This window comes from Lepus europaeus, chromosome X, assembly GCF_033115175.1.
Source record: "Lepus europaeus isolate LE1 chromosome X, mLepTim1.pri, whole genome shotgun sequence".
NCBI lineage: Eukaryota > Metazoa > Chordata > Mammalia > Lagomorpha > Leporidae > Lepus > Lepus europaeus.
Genome location: NC_084850.1, coordinates 94,994,832 through 95,014,907, shown reverse-complemented (window position 1 = coordinate 95,014,907; position 20,076 = coordinate 94,994,832). Strand labels below are relative to the sequence as shown.

Here is a 20,076-nt window from a genome sequence, read left to right as displayed (position 1 = left end):
CAGTTTATAAGTAATAGAAATTTATTTCTCAGAGCTCTGGAAATTGGGAGGCACAAGATGCTCTCTGCTTTCATGATGACACTTTGTTGATGAATCCTCTGGTGGAAATAAAACACTGTGACCTCACATGGCAGAGGAAATAGAAGCGGGGGACAGAGGGGAGCAGCATCTTTATACATCAGGTTAAACCACTGCCTGAAGCTCCAGCATCCCCTATGAGCACCAGTTCAAGTCCTGGCTACTGTGCTTCCTATCCACCTCCCTGTTAATGCACCTGAGAAAGCAGTGGAGAGTGTTCCAAGTACGTGGGCCCCTGCCACCCACATGGGAGACCCTGATTAATCTCTTGGCTCCTATCTTCAGCCTGGCTCAGCCCTGGTTATTGCAATCATTAAGAAAGTGAACCAGCAGATGAAAGATCTCTCCATCGCTCCCTCTCTCTCTGTCACTTTGTCTTTCAAATAAATAAATCTTTAAAAAGAGAATGAGAAGAGACAGAATGGAAAGGGAACCTAACAACTTGCTCCCTCAACCCTTTTTATAAGAGTCCTAATCCTGGGGCCAGCACTGCGGCATAGCGGGTAAAGCCTAAACACCTCCCCAAAAGTCTCTCTCTCTTTTTTTTAAAGATTTATTTATTTATTTGAAAGGCAGAGCAACAGAGGAGGAGGGAGAGACAGAGAAAGAGAGCTTCCATCTGCTGGTTTGTCCTTCAAATGTCCACAGCAGATGAGCCTGGGCCAGGAAAAAATGAGGAACTTGGTGCTTCATCCAGGTCTCCCACATGGGTGAAAGTGGCCCAAGTACTTGGGTCATACTCAGCTGCCTTCTCAAGCATATTAGTAGGGAAAATGATTGGAAGAAGAGCAGCTGAGACTTGAAACAGCCCTCAAACATGGGATGCCAGCGTTGCAAGTGTTGGCTTAACCCACTGCACCACAAATCCAGCCTCAAGGCCCCACTTCTTAATACCATAACCTTGAATATTAAGATTTATATTTGTGAATTAGAGGAAGAAACATATATTCAGACCACAAAAGTGTATTACATAAATTAATTCTAATTTATTTAAATTAGTCAATGTTTCATTACTACAAAATATGTGAGAGAATCAGCTTATTAAGGAAAAAAGTTATTTTGGCTCTGGACCTGGTGTTTCACATTCCAAGATCAGGTGACGCCATTGGTTTGGTAAGAGTAGAAGATGTGCAGAATTGTCACATGATGAGCCAGGAAATAGAGTGGCTGAGCCTGGCTTAAGCTTTTATAACCAACCCTCTTGTGAGAACTACTTCCATAGGCATGCTCTTAGTGACCTAAGGACCTCCCAATAGGCCCACCTCCTAGACATTATAATTGAATTCAGATTTCACCCTATCCATACCATCAAGTTATTACTTTGAGATTTAACCAACTACTTGAGTTTGGGAACAGTATTTTATTCAAACCATAAGACTACCCAATACCTTACTTTTGAACATTTGGAATCTTTCAACTTTCATTATAATATTTAATTTTGAGGTGATATTCCTTTGCCCTCATCTCTGTTTTTCTGATAATAGAAACATATACTCTTATCCTTGCACTTCTCTATCTGGTAAATAATATAATGAAGCATTTTGGTATCTGTGAGATGGCATCCCTGACCAAGGGACTTTTATTATTTTGCTCACCCAACCAAGATAACAAGTAGAAAGTGAATATAAAAGTTATGTCATATAAGGAGTGGGGAACATCCAGACTGAGGGCCATATAAGGCCTGCAGAATCATTTTAGATTGGCCCTGCCAAGGCAACTGCAAGTAGAATGTGAAATTCAATAAATCTATAACAGACAATTTTTAAGTTCATAATTTTGTATGGCCCACAAATTATGTTACAAATATCCAAATGGCCTTTAGGAGAAAAAAAGGTTCCCCACCTCTGTGGTGTTTATAGTAGAGGATTGAAGTTGAGTCATCTGAGGGATCATGAACATGCAAGGAGTAGACTTCTGTATTTCTCTAGATGTGAATACAAGATTGGCAAATAGAAATTTTTTTGGCCTTTTTTTATTGTCTTTTTTGTAGTAAATATAAATCTTAAGAAGGCATATTTCAGTTCAGCATAATAGGTTAAGTATCCTTTATCAAAAATGCTTGCGACCAGAAGTGTTTTGAGTTTAGGAATTTTTCAGATTTTGGAATAGCTGGATATAAATAATGAGATAACTCAGGAATGAAACCCAGATGTGAACACAAAATTTATTTATATCTCACACACAAAACCTAAAGGTAATTTTATACAATGTTTTTAGTGTTCCTGAGCTTTGATTGTGACTGCATAAGGACAAGATGTGGAAATTTCCACTTGTAGCATCATGTTGGCACAGGCATAGTTTCCAATTTGGATTTGGTATTTTCAGGTTAGGGATATTCGATCTATAACAGCAAAAGCTTACAATGTACTTACTCTGTGACAAGTACTAGACTAAGAATATAACATACAATGTATTAATTTACATAATCCTCTGAAGAACATATATAGTAGATACTATTAGTATCACTATTTTACAAATGAGGAGACAAAGGCCCAGGTAGGTTAAATAACTTATCCACGGTCACAGAGTTAAAGTAGTAAAGTGAATACCAATACACAGACATTTGTAACTCTAAATTATTTCATTCTACAAACTTTTATTGGGCACTTGTCATATGCTAGGCATTGTGCTCTGAGGTAAAAGCATGAAAATAACTGAACTACTGATGACTGAATTCCTGGACCTCAAGGATTTGACAGTCAGATGCTGTATAAAAAGGTAGGTGTAGGGGCCTGTGCTGTGGTGTAGTAGGCTACGCTTCACCTGCAGCACCATCATCCCATGTGCAACTCGGTTCATGTGCCAGTTGCTCCACTTCAGATCCAGCTCCCTGCTAATGTGCCTGGGAAAGCAAAATATTGTAGCCCAAATGCTTAGGCCCCAAGAACCCACTTGGGAGACCCATAGGAAGCTCCTGGCTCCTGGCTTCGGTCTGGCCCAACTCCAGCCATTGTGGCCATTTTGGGGAGTGAACTAGTGGATAGAAGAGCTTTTTTCTCTCTTTGTCTTTTCTTCTTCTCCTCCTCCTCCTCCTCCTCCTCCTCCTCCTCCTCCTTCTTCTTCTTCTTCTTCTCTCTCTCTCTCTAACTGCCTTTCAAATAAAAAAATCCTTAAAAAAAGATAGGTGTGCTAAAATCTGGAAAGCCCTGTAAAAGAGGTATGTCAGACTATTATAAGAGCCAGAAGAGCTCTCCTTATCTCAAATTGGAGATTCAAGAAAGAAGAGTACAAGATATTCACCTAGGTTCAGAGGGGAAATTCCATGTTCTATTAACAGTTCTGCCATGGGCACAGGAAGAGGAGACAATCTTGCTTTATTTATATTTATCAATTTAAGGATAAGATCTTCCTCTTAATCAAGTGTCATCTACTGGGGATGATGCTGTGGCATAGCAGGTAAAGCTGCTGCCTGCCGTGCTGGCATCCCATATAGACACTGGTTCAAATCCCAGCTGCTCCACTTCCAATCCAACTCCTTGCTAATGACATGGAAAAGCTGCAAAAAGATGGTCCAAGTACTTGGGCCCCTGTATCCATGTGGGAGACCTGAAAGAAGCTCCTGGCTCCTGGCTTTAGATAGGCACAACTCCAGCCATTGTAGCCATCTGGGAGAGTGAACCAGTGGATGGAAGACCTTTCTCTCCACCCCCCCCCGCCACCTCTCTGTAACTCTGCCTTTCAGATACATCTTTTAAAAAAGTGTCATGTACCAAATTGAGATGAGAATTAGATTCAGTCATTGTTTGCTGAAGTTCAATTATTTGTGTTTCACCTTCATGACCTAGACCATATCTGAGTACCATCTGAACCATCATGTATTTAAAATGCTTCTTTAAATGAAATGGCATATTGTACTAAAGTAAATGTTATCAAAAATAGCACTACCATAAATGGAAAGCCAATTTTATTCTCCATAAATAGAAGGTAACCATAAAAATAAATACACACTACTAGACAATATTTATCTATGTAACACCTAAAATAACCTTTTATGCCACTATTTGCATACCACATGTTTAAAAATGAAATAACCTCTTTACACTCTTCATACACCATTCTGAAATTGGGTCTATAAATCTTGCTAAGATGGTGTCCCTCCAAAGTTTCATTTTCAACATATTTATGTATATTCTTTTCACATCATATTTACAGCATACAACCAAGTATCATTGTCTAATGACATACTTTTTAGACTGTCATCATTGGTCAAATCTTTTAACCTATCTTAGGATGAAAATTATTAATGCTAATCTATCTATCTTAGTCTTAAATTCATTGCTGGCCTGATTTGAGAAGGTAATGTCCTGTCATTGTGGCTCCATGGTAGATTTCTCCAACTGTATTTGTGGTGTTGACTTGATGGAAATGATTACCACAGTGCAGGGCCATTTGAGCAAACAAAGAACAGAAGAAATAAAGAGTAATGGTGCAATATTTCAATAGATATGTTTGTAGAACAGTTTTAAGAAAGCACTAGGGGCTAGTGCTGTAGTATAGGAGGTTAAGCATCCACCTGTGGAACCAGTATCCCATATAGGTGTCGGTTTGAGTCCCGGCTGCTCCACTTTTCATGCAGCTATCTGCTGATTTGCTGGGAAAGCAGTGGAAGATGGTCCATGTCCTTGGGCCTCCACACCTGCATGGGAGACCTGGAGAAGTTTACTGGCTTGGGATATGCCAGCTCTGGCCCTTGAAGCCATTTGAGGAGTGAACCAGCTGATGGAAGACCTTTCTCTTTTTTTCTCTCTCTCTCTGTCTGTAATTCTGCCTGTCAAACAAATAATTTTTTTTGACAGGCAGAGTGGACAGTGAGGGAGAGAGACAGAGAGAAAGGTCTTCCTTTGCCATTGGTTCACCCTCCAATGGCCGCCGTGGCTGGCACACCACGCTGATCCAAAGCCAGGAGCCAGGTGCTTCTCCTGGTCTCCCATGGGGTGCAGGGCCCAAGCATTTGGGCCATCCTCCACTGCACTCCCTGGCCACAGCAGAGAGCTGGCCTGGAAGAGGGGCAACCGGGGCAGAATCTGGTGCCCTGACCGGGACTAGAACCCGGTGTGCCCGCGCCGCAGGCGGAGGATTAGCCTATTGAGCTGCGGTGCCGGCCTAATAAATCTTAATATTAAAAAAAGAAAGCAATAAAGGAATATTGCCCCTTCTTTCTTTTCTTCGTTTTACTTCATGAGGAAAATGATAAGACTACAATGAACAGAAGGATAAAGGCCAATCTCCTATTGGTTTGGGGCAAAGTGGGGACAGACACCCCCTCTGTTAGGGAAGTGAGAGTTCCTTGTGGTAAGTATCACAAGGATGATAAGTATGAGCCTGCCTTTGGGAGTTTTCAGGGCCCTGGCGCCTCTTTGGATTAGCTCAGTGATAAAGGAGTTCCTGTTCTATTTATATATTTCCTTAGACAATCTCATATATTTATTTGTTTAATATGAAAACAAAAATCCAAGCCTATTTCTTGTACAGTAGCTAAGATCCTTTCCTGACTCAGAAATTCACATTTTGGGGATAAGATTCAGGATGTTATCCCTTTCCTGTAGGTGAAACTGATGCTCCCAGTTTTTCTGGTTTGACTTGGTTGCTGATTATAAAGCCTCTTCCCTCCTCCAGTTTATGGGTGTGGTAGATTCTAGGGTCAAAAAGGGTGTGAGGCATCCATGCATACCCACCCCCCTGGCCCTAACAGACACAGACACACAAACACACGCGCGCGTACACACACACACACACTCACTCACACACACAGTCAAGCTCTTTGCTCATAAAGTTAGTAGCCTGAGGGACAACTACACTTATAGGAGTTAATAGGCTTGCTAGAGCTTGTCTGCAATGGAGCCGTGCCAGGAGAATTTCAAACTCAGGCCACATACTTCTGGTCTATTGGTCATTCCTAAACTGAATTTAATAATGCCTCTGAGTGTTCCAGGCAAGCAGATTAGTTAGTAATGTTTACAAATTGGTGGATATATATATATATACACTATATATATATATATATATATATATATATATATATATATACACAACAGATATGGGAAACATGGGGGTATGGTCTCAATGGCCAGAAAGAGACTCAACCTAAGGATTGCACAGCTAACTGTCCTAGCTAACAATAATAATTAACCTTTATGGAAAGCTTTCTCTGAGTTATGCACTGGTTTCAGTTAAATATTTATTGTTCTATACATAACTGTGACTTAAGAATGCAAGTTTTTCTGTTTATATACTGCTTAACTTCCCTCCCCTTCCTAGGCTCCTCACCTTCCTCACTTCATCTTTTTCTGCCCCACGTTCCTAGCAGCCCCAGCTCTTCAAGCTTTTTTTTTAAAATTGTTGTTGTTCTACTGGGAGCAGAGAGGGTGGAGTCCTCTTACGGAGGCTTTTCCTCCTCCCCTCCCTTCAGCCCTCAGGCTGGGCTCCACCCTGGTAGTTTGTCAGCTGGATTTCAGGAGGAGGAGGAGGAAGAGGAAGAAGAGGAAAAGGAGGAGGAGAAGAGGAGGAGGAGGAGAGAACAGCATCTTGCGGGTACTTATATGTGAGGTGTCTGCATACTTCTAAGCTGTCTCTGATTAGGTCTCATGTTTAGTTTAACTCCTATCTTCCTTATCTGATCTTTGGTTATATAGAGTCAAGCACAGGTTGCTTCTTCAAACGATCAATCTCCATAAGACTTAGAATGGGATGGAAGGAGGTGAAGGTATTACAGGTTGCTGTTTGGCCTATTTCTTAAACCAGCTAAAGAAAGGAGGAAAGATAGGGCAGCTTGAAGTGCTTCTTAGAAGAAAACGGAATCTGATCACAAATCCTAGTTTTCCATTCCTTCTCCCTTGCATCCTTTCCTGTGACATAAACACCAATCACATTCTGATTATTGATGTGTCATAAGGCAAAAATATATGGGGAAAGTCCTATTTTTGCCTTTTACTGTGGTCATGGGATACATAGTTTATTGTGAGCCACCTTTGAGTCCTAATGTGAGTGAAACCAGGCCATTTCTAAGACTTGGAAGAGAGATGTGTACTAATAATGTTGAATATGGTGAAACCAAGGGTTCCTCCACTGGAGCCTCTGGGAGAGAATGTATGTTCTCATTTCTCCCAAAATTCCTAGCATGGTTCTTTATGTAACACAGGTCCTCAATACATTGTCCTGATTAAATGGATGACAAGATGAATGGGGAATAATCTTGGGTTTGTGTAGGTAAGTTTCAGTAATTTATTTTATGTTTTTCAAAAGCTGAGGTAGCATTTCAAAAACAAACAAAAAAGCTAAGGCTTAAAATAAATTAGCTAAAATTAAAATAAACTGTTTAGCTGTTTGCAAACTGACAGCTATTCTTGCCTTCTCAAATTGAACAAGGAACTCAGGATGACCTTAAAGTACATCCCACCTGTACAAAGAATTCTAGTGGCTATACTCTTCAAAATTTTACTTCAGTTATTTACTAATTTTCATCTGCCCCCCCACAAAAATGCATTCATTTATGTTATAAACAGTTCAGTGTCCTTTCAAGGACTTGAATTTAGAGACAACTTCCCAGTGTTGCTAAAAATAACCTTGGCTGGAGTTTTCAGAATCCTATATTGAATAATACTCTCCTAAGTTTATTTTGTTTTTATAATAATAACATGTTGCTTTTAAAATTTTTATTCATTTTCATTTTATTTGAAAGGCAGAGAGACACATGGAGATTTTTCATCCATTAAGGTTTGCTCCCCAAATGCCTGCATCAGCCAGGGATCAGCCAGGCCGAAGCTGGGAGCCCGGAACTCATTTTGCCTCTCCCATAGGGGTGGCAGGGACCCCTGTACTTGAGCCATCATCTTATATGTCCTAGAGTGCACATTCAGGAAGTTGGATCAGAAGCAAATAGGAATACCAGGTACCCCAGTATAGATGGGTAGACTCCCAAGTGGGACCACTGTGTCAAACACCCACCCCTCCCCAAATTTTATGCATTTTGAAAGTAAGAATCCAAGAGATAAGGTGATTCTTTTTTAAAGAATGTATAGCGTTGCATACTTGTCTATATGGTTCCATAGAAACATATAGTTCCATATCTTTCAAGTTGGGTGGGTTACAAGTGGTGGTGGAGAAATATGACGTAGTAATACAGGGAGTCCTTTGCAAGAGCAAAACCTTTCCTAAAGGGACTTATTTTCAAGCAACTAATACATGTACATGTTCTTTAATCTCCATCCCACAGTTTCCTCATCTATAAAATAGGAATCATAATAGTACCTACACACTGGATACATTGGACTGTCAGAAGGATTCAATGAGTTAATAAATATAAAAGGCTGAGAACAAAGCTTGTCACATAGTTAATATTTGATAACTATTATTAATATTACCTGACATCAAGTTATAGAAATAAATCCTTGTGTCTAAACTTTTTTGAAAATATTTATTTAAAATATTTATATAAAAGTTAGAGTGAGAGACAGGGGCAGAAATGAGGAGGGGTGAGAGAGATGGAGGGAGAGAGAGAGCGAGAGAGAGCGAGAGAGAGAGAGAATCTTCCATCCACTGGTTTCCTCCCCAAATGGCTACTACAACCAGTGCTGGACCAGGCCTAAGCAAAGGGCCTGGAACTCCATGCAGCAGGGGCCCAACTAAGTGGGCAATCTTTTGGTGCCTTTCTAAGTTGCATTAATAAGAACCTGGATCAGAAGCAGAGCAACTGGAACTCAAACTGGCACTCAGATATGGGATATCCATGTGGTAAGCAGCAGGTTAACCCACTGTGACACACGGTTGATATCCTGGCATCTAATCTCATAAATCTCATAATCTTACAGGGAGAAGTAATTAGATCAACAAATATAACCCTGAGGTAGAGAGAGGCACAGCATAAGCAATCGTCAACTCTTCCTGAAAGAATTAAATAAGAAGGGGAGGTGACATTGAGATAGTCATTTCTAGAAGGTAGACAAAGAAGTTAGGCCATTTAAAAAAGGCTGTTCTTTAAAAAAAAAAAAGAAGAAGAAGTTAGGCCATTTCAAACAAAGAAAGTAAAGTGATTCAAGGCATAGGGGTTGGAAAGTTTAGCATTCTGTGGGATTTGCAGTCCAGGCAAAGCCCAGGAGAGCAGCAAAAGCTCTGCTGCTTGAAACTTAGGCAGAGGCCAGATCATAGCGGTTGAAAGATGAGTTCCAGCATCCTGTCTTGAATGTTGAAGTGTTTGGTGATGTCATTCTGGTAGCTGGTGAACTACAAGAGGAAGAATGCAGTGTTTTGGTGGGAAGAAGGAAGATGAGTTACTTAGAATACATTCAAGTAGAAATGACAAACAAATGGACCTATGTGTTGAGAAGTACTGGGTTATGACCTTCAGGTGTCTTTATTAAAAAAAAAATAGGAAGGGCACAAGGAATATAATAGTATCTACTTCACAGGGTTCTTGCCAGAAATAAATGGAGAAATGATGAATGTAAAAGCCACCTGGCCCAGTGACTTGCCCATATTAGGTGATGAATACATGATAGCTATTATTTCTCCTGTCTCACTGCTCCCACTCTTCCTCTGCTTTGTTTCTTGTTTCTTTTTTCCTTTCCTCCCCTTAAAAAAAATTGTGGTAGGTAAAGGTAATGAAAGGGTTGCTTGTAACTCTCTGGCCGCCCATTCAAATGAACTAGAGAGAGACTTTCAGGCAAGGGTAAAGAAATCCTGGAAATGTGGCTCCTATCCTATAGATTCAGCTCTACAGGTATCCACCCCAACGTCTGGCTGAGATGCTGGTATCAGGGGGACTGAGAACTCAATTCTTCGAGATCAAGTATCTGGGAGATTGAAAAAGCCTTAAGTCTCCCTGCTGGGCCACACCCTTCACAATTCACCTTCAACTCCTCCTTTTCCCCACCCATTCCTTTTACCCTCATGGCCTTCCCTTATCTCTTAGTAGAAAATGCACCCAGATCTAATCTCCATTCCTCTGCCTCATCCTAGAGAAGACACTGTGACCTCGCTCTTCTTGCTGGTGTCACACTGTTACCATGGAGAGCTAAGACGGTAAATATCACTTCCAGTTGCACCAGTTTTCTTCCTTTTCCCTTTTCCCATGCCTCTCTTCCCAGACAGCTCCCTGCTCCAATCCTTGTACCTCTGTCACCCACCCCTGGAGAGTTAGCATGACCCGAAAGAATAGGTAACCAAGCGGTATGTCCGCAAGCCTCTTTCTGGGACGAATAAGGAACTGGAATTGATCTGAGTTGTACCTGCTGCTGCTGCTGACTGCCGCCGCCGCCGCCTCAGCTTGAGACAGAAGGAGGCGTCCGCCAGGGGCGAGGCCAGCTCTCTCGGCCCAGGGCCCCGCCCCACCCCCTCCCTACTCCCTCCGCCTTCTCAGCCCCACCCTTCTCCACCTCCTCCCACTTTGCTCTCTCCTCTAGCGGCCTCCAGTCCCTTTTAAGGAACTCCACCTTAGGTGGAGTCTTCACGATAGTCACACCTCTCCTCTGGGCCTAGCAGGGCGGAGAAAGACAGAGTCACTCCACCCACTCAGGTTGCCCAGAGAGCACTTTTAGATTCTGACTCGCGGGGGGCGCAAGGTCCCCAGTGAGGCAGCTAGGTGCCTCCTAGAAACCCCGCCCCAGAGGACCCGCGCGAGTTGCTGCGGTTTTTTGCCGAAGCCCCTGCACTGGGCTATATGTTCTTACCAATCATCGGCATTTTCTCCTCCCTTTTTTCTTTTTAGAAAGGCGCTGGGGTGTACGTTGGCAACGGCGATCCTCTTGTGATATTTCCTCGTGGGTTCCTGTCTTGAAGGATTGCTTTTCTGACTCAACTTTGTGTTCAAGTAGTATTTTGAGGTTTGGGTTGGTTTTCTTAGCCCCTGCTCCCTGCCCTCTCCTTTTCAAGGGTGTGTGGAGTTCAGAGGATGGGTGGAGAGTGGGCTTGGCCGGAACTGAATTGGTGGAGGTAAAAGGAGAACGGAGGCTCTTCGGCCTTGGCCAATTCGGCCCAGCGAACCCACTTTATTTTTAGCCGAGGAAACGCTGCAGGAGGAGGATTCTTTTTAGGAAGTCTGTTCTGCCGGCCCCTGATTTTTGGGTTGGATGCCTGAGAGCTTTGTTTTCCTTGTTCTGAGGGTGGTCCAGCTGGGTCTGAATCGACTCTCTCCCTTTTCGTCCTCCTCCCCATTTTCTATCCTGGAGAAAAAGGGGAGGTGGGGGACCGAGAAAGAGAAGGCGAGAGCGCGTCGCCTGGCGCGCTGTCAGACTGGGGCGGGTGTGAGGGGAACAGCTGTCTTTCGATCAGCTCAGGAGTATGAGCCTCCCGGAGGATCGCATGAGCTCCGGACACTTCAGGAGTCCTCAGCTAGTGACATGGGCGGTAAGTGACTCCGGATTAGAACCCATCCGCTCCCATCTCTTCCGTCTAGATTCTACAACACCCTCCTCCCTCCCCCCGCTCCACACAAGCTCGCGAGCGCGCGCGCGCACACACACACACACCACTTCTCTCCTGTGGGTTTTAGAAGGGGGTGTGGGAACGGAAGGGTAAGGACACCATGTCCTAATCAAATGAAACAACTCAAGGGAAAATGACTTTGCTAAAAGGTTGGGCAAAGAAAGGCTAAGATAGGGAGGAGGCTTCGTGGAAGAAGTGAAAGGGGTTAGAATGGATGGATTTGTCTTGTCTGCCTTGGCTCACCGCTCTCAATCCTCCTTAAGTGGTAAGATTTGCCTTTGGCTTAACCCCACACAGCCAAAGTCACAGCTGGAGAGAGCAGAATTAAGACAGCCAGCGCTCCCAGGTAACCCCACTAAGCAGTACCAGGCACCTAGATGCTTGTAAAAACAGGTAGGAGGAAGCAGGGGATTCAGGTGGGAGCCTAGGCTGTTGGGGATACCGAACGTGAGGCCCTGGGAGGAACCACGGAGGAGGAGCTGCTTTGGGCGTGCCGGCTCTTTAAGGAGGGGCTGAACTTGTTTGGAGGAGGAAGCTTGAGCTTTGGCCCAGCCCAGGCCCTTTTAGACATGGCCAAGGCATGGGTTCCTCGGTATAGGTGGAAATTGGGGTGAATTTCTGTGATTGTTTGAGTGAATGGACTTGCTCAGCCACTTGGTGGAACTGTCTTTCTGTGGCTTTTTTTTTTTTTCTTTTAAACCTAAGAATTTGGGGAAAAATAAATTATATCCAAACAGGTGGCCAAAGGAACAGCACCTTTTTTTTCCTTTAGTATTGTCTTCATTGTGAAGAAAAACACTTATTAGGCATTTATTTCTTAGTGCGATAATAACTGAGCAAAAAGAATAAATATCTAAGTTTGGATTTGAAAGTGATGGGGACTATGATGATCTGGTTAACAAAGATCTGTTTTGAAATCTTGATACCACCATTAACAGTGTGGACTTTGGCCATTATTTTCTCCTCTACAGAATTCAGATTCTGTCTCAAGAGATATTTAGGTAGGTTAAATGACATAGTGTATGTGACAGGCTATCACTTGTTGTATCTTAATTTCACTCCTTTCCCCATTTAGCTTGGAATTTTTTCTCTGAAGATTGCTGATAGAATTATGCTTTGCTCTCTTTAAAACAGATGAGGTGGAATGAGGCCTGGGAAAATTAAACTAGTTTACCAAAGATTGAAGCCAGAGTACAGGTTTTATTTGTTTCTGATGTAGCATTGTTCCCACTGGAACTTATCACCTCTAAAAGAAAAGACCACTTGCTTGCCTTTCCCGTCATTCTTTGGGCAACTTAACCAGCATGCTATAACCAACAGAACCTTTGGACAACAGAAAGTAATGACTCATAAATGACCTCATCCCATTCTTCAGGGTTTGAGGGGAACTCTTTTTTAACAGCTGTTAATCTTTGGTGACTATTGGAGACACAGAGGATGAGCTGGAAACAGTGACTTTAGGTTAGCTTTGAGAGCAAACTGAAAACATAGGACAAACAGAAGTATAAATTTATAAGTAAAAGTGAAACATGCATTTATCTAGTCCATCCTCAATACCAAACTAGAGAATGGCTCTACTTTCAAAGTCCTTGGAAACCATAGGTATCTCTTGTCTAGGCTTTCAGGATACATTGGAAAATAAAACATGAACCAGATCACTACCACCATTCTCATCATTCTAGTATATGTATTTCTGAGATGGGATACTTATTTGTTCAATTATTTGAATTCCAGTAATCAAGGTACCATCCATAGTCTAGCCATCATCTTTCCAGATTGTCTGTGTTTGTCCTTGGGGAAAATGAACCACTCATCTTTTCTCATTGTGACAAGGACTTTGTTATTATTTGATGCATTAATGCATTTACCTTTGCCCTGAGTTATTTGTAGTTTATGACCTCCCCTAAATTGTTGAATGAAGAAAAGATTGCCTTTGGATATATAATTCATTTAACAAATATGTGTTGACATACTATCTATTAGGCACTGAGAATTTTTTTAAAGATTTATTTATTTATTTGGAAGGCAGAGTTGGAGAGAGAGCAGAGGCTTGGCTAGGTGGAAGCTAGAAACCTGGAACTCCATCCATGTCTCCCACATGGGTAGCAGGGGTCCAAACATTTGATTCATCTTCCCCTGCTTCCCAAAGCACATTAACAAGAGGTGGATAAGAAATACAGCAGCCAGGACTTGAATAGGGACCTATATGAGATGCTGTCATTGCAGGTGGCTGCCCAAATCACCACTCCACAATGTCAGCCGCCTGAGAAAATTTTAAATTAACTTATTATTTATTTATTTTAAAAAGATTTATTTGCTGGAAAGACAGAGTTACAGAAGAGACATAGAGAGCTAAAGAGATCTTCCATCTGCTGGAAATGGCTGAATTGGCAAGGGCTGGGCCAGGCAGAAGCCAGAAGCCTGGAACTCCGTTCAGGTCTTCCACATATATGGCAAGGGCCCAAGTACTTGGGTCATCATTCACTGCTTTCCCAGGTGCATTAACAGGGAGCTGGATCAGAAGCAGAACAGTTAGGATTTGAACCAGTGCTCATATGGGATGCCCCTATCACAGGCAGTAGCTTAACCTGCTATGCCAGAATGCCAGGCACTATTTTTTTAATTATTTTTTTTTTTTTGAGAGAGAGAGAGAGAGAGAGAGAGAGTCTTCCATCTGCTGGTTCCCTCGCCAAATGCCTACAATAACCAGGAATGGGCCAGGCCAAAGCCAGGAGACTATAACTCAATTCAAGTCTCCCATGTAGGTGGGAGGAACCCAACTAGTTGAGCCATCACCTTCTGTCACTTCAGCAGAGTGCACTTTAGCAGGAAGCTGGATCAAAAGCAGAGCCAGGAGTCAAACCCAGGCCCTAGAAAATGAGATGCAGGCATCCCATGCTGTGACATAACCACTGTGCCAGAGGTCCACCTTGAGAAAAAATATAACTCATTCTCTATTCTTTCCATCTCAAATGTCTGTTTTATTCCCCATATAAACACTGTTATTCCTTGAAGTCCTACTTTAGCCCATGGCACTCACAGCAAGTTCTTGCCTCCTCAGCTATGTCTTAAATATCATAAACTTGTGTTTGTTCTGCCCAGTTGATACTTAACACAAATAAATTCCCTGATAATGTACTTGTTTTTTATGAGTTTTCCTGAAAACAGTATCTCTTCCATCATTAATCCCACTTAAAGACCATTTCTATGAAACCTGACTTGATTCTTGCTTCTAGATATACTCTTTTGAGTTCCAACATCACTTTTCCTGTATTTTCTAGAACTGCATTATTCTCTGTCCTAAATTTTGGTTATTATCTCTGTTCCAGAATGAGAGATGCTTGAGCATTGCGTTCTCTCATTGTGTTTTCAAAGTACTTACCCAATTACTTTTCCCATGTAAACACTTGGTATATGTTTTATGGATGATTTAAGATCATACTCTAAAATGCTTGTGTCTGTGAGAAGGAAAACATGGTTCTGATGATTAATCTAGATAATCATCTAATATAACTGCCATCTCATTTCTATGTAGAGTGTGAACAAATTAATAATTTTATAGTATAGGATTCATGTTTTTTTACCCAAAGACAATGTGAGACCATGTTTAATTTTCTTTCTGATTAAAAAAAGTATTTTAAAAATTTATTTGAAAGGCAGAGTTACAGAGAGTCAGAGGCAGAGAGACAAAGAGAGAAGAGAGAGAATCTTCTGTCCACTGGTTCACTCTCCATCCAAATGGCCTCCCTGGCCAGGGCCGAGCCAGGAGCCAGGAGCTTCATCCAGATCTCCAACATGGGTGCATGGGCAAAAGGACTTGGACTATCTTCCACTGCTTTCCCAGGCACATTAGCAGGAAGTCGGACTGGAAGTGCAGCCGTCAGGATTCAAACCTGTGCCCATTTGGGATACCGGCACTTTAGTTGGCAGCTTTACCCATTACACCACAGTGCTGGCCCCATTATTCTGATTTTATATACTGATATATTTTATTTTTTCAACTTTTATTTAATAAATATAAATTTCTAAAGTGCAACTTTTGGATTATAGCGGCTTTTCCCCCCATAACCTCCCTCCCACCTGCAACCATCCCATCTCCCATCACATTCTTCATCAAGATTCATTTTCAATTATCTCTATATACAGAAGATCAACTTATATACTAATATACTTTATTTAGAAGTCAGATTTCTGGTCTATTTATTATCCCCAGTTCAGCTTCTTTGTCAAAACCTCTGTTTCTTCATCTTTAAAATGGCATAGTAATTTGTGATTATAAATAACCTAAGTAAGGACCCAGTGCCTGATATCTAATGTATATTTCATAAGAAGAGGGGCCCATTTTCTGTTATTTTGCATAATTTGTTTTATTATAATGTGTGTTGGGAGGGAAGGAATGTAAATTAGTGTAATAAAAAGCCTTAATATAATGTCTGATCATACTTGATATTCTGTATGGTATTTTAAAAGATCTTATCTGTGTACTTACACAAAATATATGTAATGTGAGCAAATAAAACTTACAATTACCAAGAGGCAACAATTATCAAGAGGCCAATCTAGATATCTCAAAAGACTAACAATTTGACATTGTGTTGTAACCTCAAATTATCAATTTTTAAAATTAAAGCATTTTCAACTTAATATTTTATTCATTACTTTTAAGATAGCATATTTTTATTTACATTATAGTCAAAGAGTTAGTAGATCTACTTAATAAAGAGTTCAATAGCAACAACAAAAAGGGTTCAAAAATAGGAAGTAAAAAGACCACAGACCAGTAGAATAGGCAAGTGCTATAAATGATAATCATATGAAAAGATGTTCTACTTCACTCATATAAATTTTTAGATAGTCACAAAATCATTAAAACTGTAGTAGTATACAATTCCTGCCAGTTTGACAAACTTAACATTTCTAAAGTAGAACCCCTAATTACTACCAGATTCTCACTCACCTTTCATTCAAAACTCCTCCTTTCCACATTCCTTGTCTTGAAACAATATAACCTTAGTGAACTGATTTAAGCTTTGTACTACAGTTTTCTTATCTGTGAATTTGGGTTAGTAGTAGAAACTACTTCATAGGGCTACAGTGAGGAATAAGTCTTAATTTAGTGAAGCACTTGGAAGAATGCACAGTGGGCAAACGTACTTCGTAGTTCTTTTATCCTATGCTCAGAATGGTGGTATCAGACTATGCCTCTTCCTCAGTTTCCTCATCTCTTTGGTTGCCAAAGCTGTTTTTTGTTTTTCTATCTGGCATCAGTTCCTTTTGTTGTATTCTAATTGCCATCACCTTAATTTAGTTCAGAGGTGCAAACATTTAGCCTACAGACAAAATATGACAAAGACATGTGTTTTGTGTCCTCTAAAATTTTATAACTTTCATTTTAAAATGCTTTTTAAATTGGTACTGCATTTCACATGGTTTAAAATCCAATGCATACAAAAGAATATACAGTGAAAAAAATCTCCCTTCTATTGCCTAACCCCTAGCCATCCATTTTGCCTCACTGGATGCAACTGAATTTATCTGTTTATTAGGATATTTAATTCATATTAATCAATGGGTATATATATATATATTTTCTGCCTCTTCCATTTGATACAGAGTTGGTAACATATTCTGAATATTGTCTACAATGTGCTTTGTCTGTTTAAAATTGTTCTATGGAGATCTTTCCATATGGAAATTGTTTTGCGTGACTGCATAGCTTTTCACTATATGAATGAGCTGTGATTTATTTGAATGGTGTTCTATTGACTAGCATTTAAGATATTTCCAAAGTTTTGCTGTAATGTTTGTGATAGCAATAAAATCTTTGTGAGTAGTGTCTTAGAGGGCTGGGGCTACTGTAACAAAATATCATTGTCTGTGTGTCTTAACAGAAATTTGTTTTCTCACAGTTATGGGGTCTAGAAGTTTGAGAATCCGGGTGCCAGTGTGGTCAGATTCTTGTAAAGGCTCTGTGTACTCACATGACCTATTTTTGTGCAAGAAAGAAGAGAGATATAACTCTGTTGTTTCTTCTTATGAAGATATTAATCCTGTAAAATCAGAGCCTTATCAATTAACCTTGATTATTTCCCTAAAGGCGCTTTCTCCAGACATGGTCACATTGAGAGTTATTGCTTTAACATTTGAATTGGGGAGAGGTACACGATTTAGAACACAGCAGTATGTCAATTTGCTCATCACATATTTTGAAGAACTGGTTGATTGCCAGCATCTCACAATCAGATTTCAATTAAAACTCTATAATTCCCATTTATATTGAGTAATCAGAAGATACTGAACTAGCATTCACTCTTAGTAACAGTTATCTGAAGTTTAGTTGTCATCCCCTACCTCTGAAATTTTGAAGTGTGTGTGTTTTTTTTTAAATATGAAATCACATGTTGAATGTTTGGAAAAGGAGTTAAATTGCCACTTGGGAGGTTTGCATCCCCTATCAGAATGCCTACATTCTGGGGCTTGCTCTACTTCTTATTCCAGCTTCCACCTAATGTATACCCTGGGAGATGGCAGAGTATGACTTCAGTTGAATTCCTAGATGTGAGTTGAATTCCCAGATCCTAGCTTTGGCCTGGCCCAATCCCAGCTGTTGCAGGTATTTAAAAAGTGAACCAGCTGATATAAGAGTTCTCTCTCTCTCTCTCTCTCTCTCTCTCTCTCTCTCTTACTCTTGTGCTGTCACTCCCCTTCTCTCCTTCTGCCTTTGAAAATAAGTAAAATTTGAAAATGAAAAATGAAATCCCCTGTTTTTGAAAGGTTGTTAGCAAATTTATTTTAATTTTTAGTATCACGGTGGGAACCAGGCCAGCATCTTCATTGTGCTGCCAGTTTTTTCTGTCTGACCTAGACTGCAAATTCCTTGAAGGTAGAGACCAGAGACTAAGAACGTTTTTTGCTTCCATCTGGTATTATCTGTTCCCTCCACACACACTCAGTATCCATTACAGTGTTGGCTATTTAATAGGTCCTTTGTGAAGGCTTGATTATTATCATAAAATTCCTCTTTAAATTGGCTGTAATCTCTAGTAAGTAATGTAACAGTTCTATTTTCCAAATACCTGGCATGTTCTTTTCAAGACAATTATCAGTCTAGCTTTTTTTCCTCATTACATTATGCCAAATGTAACCATCCAAATTTATTGATCTAGCTCCATTCTTTTGCCTTAAAAATGTGATCCATTTTTTTTCTCTAGAGTTGCTTTCAGTTTTTTGTTTCACATATATCTTCTATTTTTTATTTTCCTTGGTATACACACTCACAAACAAGATAAAGTGTCTTCAGAAAAGTCTTCACAATGATGAGCCTATGTCTAACTTTGATTTTTTGGGGATAATAATCCTAGCTTGCTCTCTCTCTCTCTTTCTCTCTCTGTCCTATAATTTTTAAGGATCTTGTTGTTTCATTTTCCATTAGAATTGGAGAGTGTGATGTGAATCTAAAGGTTTTCTTTAAAAAAAAACAAGAGAGTTGACATGGAAAGGATAATGTCATACCTTCTCCCTTTTTGGTAGAGAACACTAGGATAGATATATAGCATTGAATTGGTCACTGCATTAATCTGACCTTCTGGAGTTCTACAAAGTGAGATGGCCCTGGACTCTTCTAGGTCTATTTAACTTGGTGCTCTTGAGCCATATAACCCAGTCAGTGAGTGAAAAGGCTATGAGACAATGTCTCTGTCTTTATGCACCTATCCAGTAAACATGGATGAAGACCATTGTATTGTTATAGATTCCTTTTGATTGCTGCAGTAGCACTATGTTTAATTTGTTGGAGATCTGTTACATGAAATAGTGCCATAAAGTGATAATGAGGATGGTATGAAATTTTACATGATGTTATAGAGCAATCAGTTTTTGCTTTAGGGTCTTTATCTTTTTTCTAAACTGAACATGTCTTACTCTCATGCTGGACTATGATTCTTAGAGGTTTACTCCTTTGATTAACATCACAATTGACAATTTTTTCATACTTTTTGTAAATGTTCAATAGTAGATCTTACTATGACAGTAGGAAAACACTTCCATTATTGTTTTCAACTTTAGTGAGTTATTCCAAAGTACTTTAAAGAACAAAAAGAGCTTTAATATCTGACATTATACCTGGGTTCAAATCTCAGTCTTTCTCAGTTTATGTGACTTTGGGATTACTTAATTTCTCTGAGCCTGAATTTCCTCACATTACTAATGGGATAGTAGTACTTACCTTGCAGAGTGATGGCAACGATTAAATGTATCCCATTAGAAATACTGTAGATTGGGCCATCATTGTGCCCTAGCAGGTTAAGCCATCAGCTGTGATGTTGGCATCCCATATGGGTGCTGGTTCAAGTCCTGGCTCTTCCACTTCCCTTCTAGCTCCCTGCTAATGCACCTGGGAATCAGAGAAGGTTGGCCCAAGTGCTTGGGCCCATGCACAGGGAATCCTGGAAGAAGCTCCTGGCTCCTGCCTTTGGCCTGGCCAAACCTTGGCCATTGCGGCCATTTGGAGAGTGAACCAGTTGATAGAAAATATCTCTATGTATGTTTTTCTCTCTCTGTAACTCTGATTTTCAAATAAAT

At 40.5% G+C, this 20,076-nt stretch overlaps 1 protein-coding gene across 3 annotated transcripts in view; it reads left to right on the top strand.

Moving 5' to 3' along the window:
• The window catches only part of KLF8 (KLF transcription factor 8), a 296,444-nt gene that overhangs the window by 244,796 nt on the left and 31,572 nt on the right, over window positions 1-20,076 (top strand). The window contains exon 1 of one of the 3 annotated variants that reach the window (XM_062183404.1): window positions 11,368-11,418. The exons of the other annotated variants lie outside the window; for them this stretch is intronic. Within the exon in view, the coding sequence (XP_062039388.1) occupies window positions 11,412-11,418 (7 nt within the window). The 5' untranslated portion in view covers window positions 11,368-11,411. Of the gene's footprint in view, window positions 1-11,367; window positions 11,419-20,076 lie in introns of those variants that run through there. 3 annotated transcript variants of the gene reach the window in all.